The 11,947-nt window shown below is 44.0% G+C and overlaps 1 protein-coding gene across 1 annotated transcript in view; it reads right to left on the bottom strand.

Annotated features, from left to right (window-relative positions):
- Window positions 1–1,174: 1,174 nt before the first annotated feature.
- LOC307232624 (formin-binding protein 1-like) overlaps window positions 1,175–11,947 on the bottom strand; it is a gene marked incomplete at both ends in the record, with an annotated part of 58,851 nt that continues 48,078 nt past the window's right edge. The window contains 2 exons of the mRNA XM_080003725.1: window positions 1,175–1,610; window positions 3,303–3,417. Of these exons, the coding sequence (XP_079859851.1) occupies window positions 1,175–1,610; window positions 3,303–3,417 (551 nt within the window). The remainder of the gene's footprint in view (window positions 1,611–3,302; window positions 3,418–11,947) is intronic.

The following is an 11,947-nucleotide window of genomic DNA, read 5'->3' as shown; positions in this document are numbered from 1 at the left end:
TTAACTCCACGGTTTAACATTTACTCTACTATTTATGAATCAAGCTCGGGTTTTGAAAATACGTTGAGAGATAAAAAAATAACACAAAGGAACACGAATCCGGAAAAATCAAATTTTCCTTCGATAAAGGTTTTTTCAGTTTATTTAGCTGCTTCTGGGGATTTTAGAAATGCGCAAGATAGCGGATTTTGCTGCAGTTGGTCACAAATGAAGTGTTCATCAGAGTGACAGCTGTTGGGAAGAAGCTGTTTTTGTGTCTGGTTGTTTTAGCGTACCGTGTTCTGTAGGGCCTCCCAGAGGGGAGTAGTTGGAACAGGTTGTATCCAGGGTGTGATGGGTCTGCAGTAATGTTTCCTGGACGTTTCCTGACTCTGCACCCGTATAAGTCCTGCATGGAGGGCAGGTCGGCACCAATGATTTTCTCTGCAGTCCTGACAGTCCGTTGTAGTCTGTTCCTGTCCTGACCGGTGGCCGAACCAAACAAGACAGTGATGGAGGTGCAGAGGACAGACTGGATGATTGCAGAGTAGAACTGGATCAGCAGCTCCTGAGGCAGGTTGAACTTCCTTAGCTGGCACAGGAAGTACATCCTCTGCTGGGCCTTTTTGATGACTGTGTCAATGTTGGGTGTCCACTTTTGGTCCTGGGAGAATGTGGATTCCAGAAACCAGAAGGATTCCACAGCAGACACAATATTGTTGAGTATGGTGAGGGAGGGCAGTGTTGGGGGGCTCCTCCTGAAATCCACTGCCATCTCCACAGTTTTAAGCTTGCTCGGCACAAGGTTGTTGTGACCGCACCAGAGGACCAGCTATTCAACCTCCTGTCTCTCCTGCAGACTCGTCACCATCCCGGATGAGGTCAATGACCGTTATGTTGTCTGCAAACTTCAGGAGTCTAACAGACAGGTCTCCTGAGCTGCAGTCATTGGTGTAGAGGGAGAATAGCAGAGGGGGGAGCACACTGTATGTGACAAATAATCTCTTGAACTTGAACTTGAACTACCCTGGGGGGCACTAGTGCTGCCAGTCTGGGTGCTGGATGTGGTTTTCCCCAGCCTCACCTGCTGCCTCCTGTCTGTCAGGAAGTTAGTGATCCACTGGCAGGTGGGGGCTGGCACAGTGAGCCGGGTGAGTTTGGGGTGGAGGATTTCAGGGACGATGGGGTTGTATGCTCAGCTGAAATCCACAAACAGGACCATACACCCCTCTGAGTATGTCCCTGGGGAGTTGAGGTATTGCAGGATGAAGTGCAGTCCCATGTTGACTGCATCATCCACAGACCTATTTGCCCGGTAGGCAAACTGCAGGGGGCCTGTGATGTCCTTCGGGTGGGCAAACACCAGTCTCTCAAAATATTTCATGACCACAGACGTCAGGGTGACGGGCCTGTAGTCATTTATTCCAGAGATGAAGGGTTTCCTGGGGACCGGGATGATTGTGGAGCGTTTGAAGCATGATGGGACTTCACACAGCTCCAGTAATTTGTTGAAGATCTGAGTAAAGATGGGGGCCAGCTGTTCAGCACAGACCTTCAGGCAGGAGGGAGGGCCTGGAGCCTTCCTGATCTTCTGTCTCTGGAAGAGCTGACTCACATCCTCTTCACAGATCCTGGGTGTAGGTAGGGGGTCAGTGCGAGGGGTGAGGGGCAGGCAGGGGGAGCAGATAGGTGTGTGATGTTGCAGGAGCCGGTCAGGGGTGTGAAAGTGAGCTTTTCAAACCTGAACTAAAACCCATTCAGTTCGTCAGCCAGTGGAAGGTTCTCTACAGTGTTAGAAGATGGTTTCCGGTAGTTGGTGAGTTTCTGCCTCTCCACACTGGCGAAGGCTCATTGGCAGAAAACTTGTTTTACAGCTTCTCATTGTAGCACCTCCTTGCTACTCTGATCTCCTTTGTTAGTGTTTTGTGGCCTGGTTGTACAGGATCGTGTCCCCACCTCTGTAGGCCTCCTCCTTGGCCTGACAAAGCTGCCCAGAGATGTGATCAAAAACTGATGCACGATGTCACAGTGTCAGTGAGTTCATCCAGATCTGTAGCAGCATCCTCAAAAACACTCCAATCAGTGCAGTTAAAGCAGGCCTGTAACTCCAGCTTTGCCTTGTTGGTCAATTTCTTCACAGTCTTGACAACAGGCTTTGCAAATCTTAGTTTCTGCCTATGAGTTGGGAGAAGATAAACCAGACAGTGATCCCAGTGTTCCAAAGCTGCTCGGGGGACAGAGCATCCTTTAATATTGTGTAGTAGTGGTCCAGTGTATTTTGCTTTCTGGTTGGACGTATAACGTGCTGTCTGTATTTTGGCAGTTCGTGGCTGAGGTTTGCTCTGTTAAAGCCCCCAAGAACAATGAGCAGAGTCCGGGTGTTTTTCCTCCATGTTTATTTGGTCAGCCAGGTGTTGTAACGCCTCACTAACAAAGGCCTGAGGTGGGATGTATACACTGACCAGGACAAACGAGGAGAACTCCCACGGTGAATAAAACGGTTAACAGTCAATGAAAATGGTCTCTCAGTGAGGGCTGCATGATTTCTTCAACACTGTAACATCTGTACGCCAACCTTGGTTTATGTAAAGCAAAGTCCGCCGCCCCGTTTTTTTCCCCACTTAGATCTGTGTCCCGGTCCGCTCGGAGGAGTTTGAAGCCCAGTAGATGAAGTGAGCTGTCCAGGATGTGTTCTCCAAGCCGGGTTTCAGTGAAGCACAGGGCAGCAGATCTGCTAAAGTCTGTCTTTCTCTGTTGAGGAGCAGCAGTTTGTCCATCTTGTTGGCCAGAGAGCGGACATTCACAAGGTGGATTGACGGGAGCGCAATACGAAGGCCGATCTTCCGGCGAACTCCAAACAGAGCTGCTGCTCCTCCAACTAAAAGCTCTGTAAAACTTTTGTGTTGAATGAAAAACAGTGGAAATGTTTGATCAGTGGGTGGTTGGAGGTTTAAAAGTTCTTCTCTGCTGAATGTGGTGAGAGAGGGAACTGGGAGCTGGAAAATAAACAAATAAACAAAATCACAAAAAGAACGAGAGAGCGAAGTACCGAGGCTGCCCTGAGGCACCATTTTTCAAACTAGTCTGAATATTTACCACTCCAGTCTGAATCTTTATCACTGCAGTCTAAAGACCTTTTTCCTTTCTGGATCTCAAGGGGCTGGGAGGCAGGAAGCCATCGTGGGGTCTCTCATATTCGGCTCTGGAGGAGAGTTGGGCCTCATGGCAGCTGGAGTCACGGTCCCTGTGAATCTGATGCAAATGTGACCTGTGCAGCAATATCCATGGCCTTGGCTTTGTGCCCTCAGAGATTCCTATCAGACTGTGGGTCACCCAGAGACTTGGTCTGGTCCTCAGCTGGTGAGACATGTGCCCAGTGATCCATCACCAGCTGGTAGCAGCAAATGCATCCCTGGGGGGCCAGGGCCAGTTCCAGTTCTGGGTCGTCATGAGCAGGTCAGCAGATAAAGGAATTTAACCTTGCCCTCCAGAACTGTGTGCTCATATGCTGACTAATGATGTTTCCATCAGATACTAACACACAGGACATATCATTAGAATATATTATGAGTTGTGAACAGTGGAAAAGTGTATGATTCCAGGATTCCAACTGCATTACCTTACTGCAATAGATTACTTTCATTAAATACATAACTTTTGTATTTAAATAACATGTATAAAAATAACAATTAACTATTCAATTATCAATTAACAATTTAAATTTACTGACATGTCTAAAAGTTTAGCAAAGTCCTAAAGATGCCTAATATTGGATGAAATACTGTAATAATATTTCCCTTTAAGCATATTTGAGTTTTCATCCATGAGCTGGTCCTTGGACATAACGCGGAAACAAGAGAAGAAAGACGATGAAAAGAAAAGAAAAAAAGCAGAGACTCAGAGATAGTTTGAAGCTGAATTTACTTGCAAATTGGAAACATCCATAAAGTTGAAAAGAAAAATGAATGTAAACAAGGTAGACAGTCTTAAACAGGCAGGTACACAGCAAGTACACTTAGAGGAAAGGTTTCCACTGGGTCTATTCTACTGGGGTGAGCTACAATCACAAAACACAGAAGAAGAAGAAGATCTACACACTGATTAATACTAACGAGGCTCAGGCTGCATCCTGACACACAGACAGGTAGACTGACAGGTAAACAAAGAGACAGACAGGCAGACAAACAACCAGACAAGCAGACAGACTCACATTATAGCTGAAGAGGTTAGTTAAAAAGTGTGATGGAAACTAGCTAGACAATCACCATGGAAACAGCCTAGTGTAGCTAGGCAACAGTATTCATCTGCTATGAATGGGATGGTTACCACATGGTAACTTACCAAGTTGTTTGTATGGAAATATGTCTCATCTTTGTGACTTTTGCTCTATTCTATCTTTACATTTGACCAGAATTCCTCCATTTTGTTTTCATCACTTCCAATGGAAACATCACGTGGTACTCCACCTGCTGGCAGCAACAGTGAACTGCTACACTAGACGACTAGAGGGCTGAAAGCCTACAGACAGGCAGGGAGACATGCAGACGGGCAGGGAGACAGGCAGACAGACAGACATATACAGACATGCAGAAAGGGAGGCAGACAGACAAACACCGACATGCAGATAGACAGACAGACAGGAAGACAGACAAACACAGACATGCAGACAGACAGACAGGAAGACAGACAGACAGACAGACAGACAGACAGACAGGTTAGGTTAGGTTTCAGCCAACAGAATCAGCCATTCGTGGTTAACTGCAGCTGCCACAGACAGATACTGATAAATAATAAGAATATGTGACAGAGTCTGGTGCTTTGGGTTTCAAGCAGACCAAGGTAATTTTCCATTTCTTTATAGATTATGAAAGTGCAGGCTGTAAGCTTTCAAATTATGTGTCATACATTGCAATCTGTAAATATTTGAAGAAGATATGCTTATCCAATGTTGGTACACCTAACCTCATCTAGCAGAGAAAACCTCCAAGAACCTGAGCGTTTGACACTTCTCAGAGGCAGGTAATGGGCGGGGACAATAGCTGGTTAACTCCGCCCCCAGCCACTCCCCCACTATACTACCTGTCATTGTCAGTGGGTCAGGTAACCCTCAGAACAAAAAAAGTTTAAATTGCTAAATTACATGAAAATAAACTTTAACCATTATATATGATACGAATAAAACAGGATAAGATAAGTGACAAGCAAAACAAAGTGTGTAGAGTATAAAAATAACACTCTCCCAAAGTATCTGATTTATTTATTTTTTGTTAATATGTATTTATTAATATACAGTAATATTTTAAAAATTATTTATAATAAAAAAAATAAAAATAAGTTCTATAGTTAATTATTTTTGTGTAGAACAGATATAAATAGTATTCTTCATACACAAATAAGAATAGTAAAATAACTTCATGAATTGAAATAAAACCTCACAGTCAGACCAGTGTTAATTTTGGTAGCAATTTAAGATTTGGTCTTAGTCTTCAGATGAAAATGCTTATTAGTTTTAGTCACATTTTAGTTATTTTATCCTTCATAGTTTTAGTCTTGTTGTAGTCGACGGAAAGTCATTCAATTTTAGTCAACATTTAGTCATCACTTTTAGTCAAAATGTTCTCTCTTTAAACTAATTCTGCTAATACAGTAGAATAAAAACGCTAATACAGGCGGCGATTCAGGGCATCAGCTTCAAAAATGCAAACGGATGGAGGACAACACCATCTGCATTCTGGGAATTGTTGTTTTCTGGAGGACCCCGCTTGCACTGCCAGCGCAGTTCCACGATATAATAGAGAGCTTCTGCACTCTCTTTTTCTAGTCCATAACAACATGGATGATATGTTTTCACGGATAATTGACATTTCTTGCTTCTGGTGTATTTGTGGTCGTTTGTTAGGCTATTTTTACGCAAGTGACGTCACCTCTTTCCGGTGTAGTTGTTCAAGTCTGTACATTTTAAAACTTTATTTTATCAAAACAGTTTCACATTCTGACTTGACATCACGCAGAATATCGAAGGATTATCTTGATCTGCATGTGACCATCAAAGGAACCGTAAGATCACTATTCATTTACATTTACATTTAGTCATTTATCAGACGCTTTTATCCAAAGCGACTTACAATTATTAAAACACCGACGGACGCAGCCATCAGGAGCAACTAGGGGTTAAGTGTCTTGCTCAAGGACACTACAGCATGCTAGCAGGAGGAGCCTGGGATCCAACCAGCAACCTTTAGATGACTAGACCACCAGCTCTACCTCCTGAGCTACCAACAATGGGTAAGTAACTCAAAAACTCTTTTGAGAATAGGAATAAGTGAGAATAAGTTGCGACATTGAAAAAAACTTGAGGAACATACGTACGATTGGGGTAAAATATCATGCATTTTGAATGTCCCAGAGCCCACCACAAACATTTTTGTCCCGTCTCGTCAACGAAAACAAAACATACAGTACGTCATCGTTTTTACCATTAAAGATCTATTATTAGCTCGTCAACGTCTTGGCCTAGTCATGGAAAAAAAGTCAGAGCTGTCGAGTAACCACTGGTGATGGGGTCTCACTTCCCTTCTAAAGTTCCGTACAGAGACTTTGAAGGTTGCATACTCAAAAAAAACAAAAGGCACATGGAGCCCCAGCTCCAGCTCTAGGCATTTTGCCGTTCTGGGCAAACGGAGCAGCACAGCGGAGCCGTTGTGCTCATATCACAGCTGCCCCGAGGTGCGAGGTTCATGAGGAGTTCCTCATGAATGTATCTTGCCCAGAAAATCCAGTACCTCAATACCCATTCATGCTTAAAAAAAAAAAATAGGCGTGATAAGAAGGGCACTGTGGGGTCCATGGGGCAGGTGGCAGGCTTATGCACCCTCCGCAACCCCCCCCCCCTCCCGCAGGTACCTGCCACTCTATATGCAATCTTGTGATTACGATATAGCAATATATAATATAATCTCACAGGGAAAGATTTAGATTTATTGTGTTTCCTTCGTTTCTTACTTGTATGGAACATGAAAAACGCAAACCTAACTCAGAGAATTGGAGTGGAGCTTTTTGTTTGTTTCTCCTCCAGACAGCGGTGTGCGCCGGCTCCCGTGCCTGTCTTTTTGTTTTAGATCTATTTATTTTCATTTGTTTCCAACGTGTATGAAACAAACGTTTTAAACACAACTGAGTTTGGTCCTTACTCTGTACTGTTCCAAGAAAACCTGTGCGTCCCTGCTGTCAGGACGCTCATCTCCCCGTTGCTTTCCGTTGCTTTGGGACTTAATTTAGTAAAAACTGGATGTTTTTGTATAAATACTTTACCTGTAAATAATTAATACTGCATTCTAGAACAGGGAGACAGTGTTTGCCACATTACATAACGTTACGTTCTATGCACGTGAACCCCACCGCACGCATGCATGAACCCTACCGCCACTAGCCTAGGTTCTTCAAAATTTTAACTTTCCTAATATGAAAAAAAAAAAAAAAGCCACACCTGTCTTGAGTCTGGGCAACTGGGCCCAGGATCAGGGTGGCTGTACACCTGTTTCTCGTTAGACAAATTAACAAGCAAGAGGTAAAACCCCCATCCCCCACCCTCACACAGGAGAGGAGCCCATGTCATGACATGTGTCCATCTGCTTCAAGCTTGTCCCAACTAGCCCACTCTCTACAATAAACTGGTGTGTTTTTTACTCCATCGTCTGTGTCTCTGCTTTGGAGGGCCCTAAAAACGCCACTCGGGTGGTGTGTGGCAGGTGGATCAGCCACCGTGGCGCCTGAACAGGGACTATCCGGCATGGGTAAGGGACACAGAAGGGCCATCAGAAGATGCGCTGGAGCCACCAGCAGGACAACGGGTGGCCACAGCACCAACTCTCTCATGACTGGCAGCAGCAGCACCCAGAGTGTCCGGTGGAGGACCTAAGGAGAAGCAGCCGCAGCAACCACCACCACAGGTAACCGCTTGCAGCTAGCTGCTCCTCCATCAGGCACCGCCGGGACCATCCAGCATCCCAGCGGCCAGGCCACCCCTCCAAGCAGCCCCCCAACAGCCAAGCCTGGCTACATCTTCACCAGCCAGAACGGCAGCCCAAAGCCCCACGCTCTGGAAGGGAAGAGGGGGTAGTCTGCTTCATCGCATGGGGGAGGGTCGCCTTGAACCGTGCGTTTTTACGGGGAACCAGGTTCCTGGATCAGGGTACGGAAGGGGATCAGTTCTGTTCTAATGGACATTGTTGTTGGTTTGAGGTATGGGAATCCTGTTTCAGAGTCCAGTTTTTTATTAGTTTAGGGTATAGGAACCCTGTGTTAGAGTCTGTAGTTGTAGGTATAGGAACCCTGTTTTTATTTCTCTGCTTTGTGGGGGGTAGACTTCATCAAGGGATTCTCCCTGGCCTCAGTTTGGTGTCGGGGGTGTGGTGTGGTTTGAGCAGCAACACCTGTCTTGGGTCTAGGTAATAGGGCCCAGGATCAGTGTGGCTGTATGCCTGTTGCTTGTTAGAGTAATCCACCAGCAACGGGTAAAACCCCAATCCCCACACACACAAGAGAGAAGCCCTTGTCATGACATGTTGTCCATCTGCCCCAGGCTTGTTCCACCTTACCCACTCTCTAAAATAAAACTGGTGTGTTTTCAACCTCATTGCCTGTGTATCTGTGTCGGAAGGCCCTGAAAACGCCACTTGAGTGCCACCTGGCAGGCAGAACTACCACAAAAACATTTTGTGTTGATTTGCGGGACTTTGCGTTTGCAGACTTGGTACACCTTTCACCAGACGCTGTCACATATAATAATAGAATGAAAGTAACTCATATACCATAATAAAAACATCTGAAGTAACTAGTAATATACACACAGTGTATAAAACTACCTCCTCCTTCTTGCTTCCTCTCATCTCAGATCTTTTGACAAAGGAACCTGAGGAAACATGAAACACATTATAAAAGTAGGATTCAATGTATCTCATGAAAATGAATCAGACTCCTTTGTGATCAATGTGAGGCTGATTCAGGCTTAACATCATGAACTGAGGCTCAGACACATCGAGACATTTTCTCCTTTCAGGTTCAGGTCCTGGTCCAGGTCAAGCTACAGCACCTCTCTGGAATTTTAGCTTAGTTTCTTTCCATCCAGATGTGGACTTGCTGTCATGTTCTGGATTGTTGTAATGCTCCGGCTTCAGCTCAGGACAGGTGAGAGAACGCTCTCCTGAAGAATGTTCCGGTCCAGAGCAGAGTTCAAGGTTCCAGAGGTCCAGGTCCTGGGGGAGCAGGTCTTTTGGCTCCTGGGAAGTTCCAGTACTGTTCCCAGGGCCTCCATGTTGTTTCTTAGATGTTTCTCACTGTGGAGTCCCAGAGCTTTCGAAACATATCAGTTCCAGACAGAGATGTTCCAACAAGCTGGACCAGGACCAGCACCAGGACCAGAATCTGAAAGCTGAAATCTGAAAACCTTCCGGTGTGTCTGAATGGCTTCAGTTCATAATATAAAGTCTGAATCAGCCTCTAGGGGGCGCTAGCTGCTGTTACTGCTGCTGAAGCTTAACCAGCTGGTAAGTTGAAGGTAAAATAGTTATTCACATTGGTCACATGGTAGTCTGATGAGTTTTCATTCAATAAATAAAATAATAATTTAAAAATGTGTAAAGTGTTTCCTCAGATTCCTTTGTCAAAAGATCTAAAAAAAGAGAGGAAACAGGAAAGAGGGGGTACTGACAGTCCCCCTTCAGAGCCATCACCAGGTGTAATAAATCACCGTAGACTTGTAGGTTAGTAGTCAGTGTAGACCAAATAAACCACTGTAGACTAGTAGGTTATTAGTCAGTGTAGACCGAATAAACCACTGTAGACTAGTAGGTTAGTAGTAGTGTAGACTGAATAAATCACTGTAGACTAGTAGGTTAGAAGTCAGTGTAGACCAAATAAACCACTGTTGACTAGTAGGTTATTAGTCAGTGTAGACCAAATAAACCACTGTTGACTAGTAGGTTATTAGTCAGTGTAGACCGAATAAACCACTGTAGACTAGTAGGTTAGTAGCAGTGTAGACTGAATAAATCACTGTAGACTAGTAGGTTAAAAGTCAGCAAAGACTTAATAAACTACTGTAGACTAGTTGGTTAGTAGTAGGATAGACTGAATAAGCCACTGTAGACTAGTAGGTTAGTAGTCAGTGTAGACTGAATAAACCACTGTAGACTAGTAGGTTAGCGGCCAATGTAGACTGAATAAACCACTGTAGACTAGTAGGTTAGTTGTCAGCGTAGACTGAATAAACCACTGTAGACTAGTAGGTTCGTTGTAGTATAGACTAAATAAACCACTGTAGACTAGTAGGTTAGTAATCAGTGTAGACTGAATAAACAACTGTAGACTAGTAGGTTAGTAGTCAGTGTAGACTGAATAAACCACTGTAGACTAGTAGGTTAGTCGTCAGTGTAGGCTGACTAAACCACTGTAGACTAGTAGGTTAGTAGTAGCATAGGCTGAATAAACCACTGTAGACTAGTAGGTTAGCAGTAGCATAGGCTTATAAACCACTGTAGACTAGTACGTTAGGCGTCAGCGTAGACTGAATAAACCACTATAGACATAGGTTAGTCGTCAGTGTCCACTGAATAAAACACTATAGACTAGTAGGTTAGTAGTTAGTGTAGACTGAATAAACCGCTGTAGACTAGTAGGTTAATAGTCAGTGTAGACTGAATAAACCACTGTAGACTAGTAGCTTAGTCGTCAGTGTAGGCTGACTAAACCACTGTAGACTAGTAGGTTAGTAGTAGCATAGGCTGAATAAACCACTGTAGACTCGTAGGTTAGTAGTAGCATAGGCTTATAAACCACTGTAGACTAGTACGTTAGGGGTCAGCGTAGACTGAATAAACCACTATAGACTTATAGGTTAGTCGTCAGTGTCCACTGAATAAAACACTATAGACTAGTAGGTTAGTAGTAGTGTAGGACGAATAAACCAGTGTAGACTAGTAGGTTAGTAGTCAGTGTAGGCTGAATAAACCACTGTAGACTAGTACGTTAGTAGTAGCATAGGCTTAATAAACCACTGTAGACTAGTAGGTTAGGGGTCAGCATAGACTGAATAAACCACTATAGACTAGTAGGTTAGTCGTCAGTGTAGACTGAATAAAACACGATAGACTAGTAGGTTAGTAGTAGTTTAGGCCGAATAAACCAGTGTAGACACGTAGGTTAGTAGTCAGTGTAGGCTGAATAAACCACTGTAGACTAGTAGGTTAGTAGTAGTGTAGGCTGAATAAGCCACGGTAGACTGGTAGGTTAGTAGTCAATAGTTTACGGTAAATGGATGCATTGGACAAGGCGCATTTCAAGCATACAAATCTACATTGGAATTATGCCTCAAATTCACCCATTCACACCCACCCCTAACCCTGCCATGGAGCAGGACCATTTGGTGTTTAGTGCCTTACTCAAGGACACTTGGACAGGAGGAGGTGGGGATCGAACCAGCGACCCTCTGATTAGCAGATGAGTCACCTACTGCCCACCAGAATATACACTTCAAATAGACACCGTTTCATTTTCATAGAGCTCGAATACATAGAGCAGCATATAGAAATATGGCACATAGACGAGCAAAGCCCAGCATAGATCTGTATAGATACAGATCTATATACGCAGCTCTATAGACAGATCAATAGACGGATCAATAGACACAGATCTATAGATAGAGATCTCTAAATACAGTATAAAACTGGTATAAACTTAATACAATAATTTTAGACAGAAATGCCAGATGAACACACGAATATATTGATTATTATAATCATGAACATCTTTACTGTTGCTTGGTAAGCCTGATAGAAACATGTCATGTGTCCTTTCCAGCTTTGTTTAGAAGCTGAAGGTCAAAGTTCTTCTGGGGGATTGCAGTGTCATGGTGGCTGTTATTAAAGGTTATTTAATATGTTAAATGTGGTTAAAAGTATTTAAATATAAG

The sequence above is a fragment of the Zeus faber genome (assembly GCF_960531495.2).
Source record: "Zeus faber genome assembly, chromosome: 7".
Taxonomy (NCBI): Eukaryota; Metazoa; Chordata; class Actinopteri; order Zeiformes; family Zeidae; genus Zeus; species Zeus faber.
Note: the sequence above shows the minus strand (reverse complement) of the source record. Positions and strands in the feature narration are given on the sequence as shown.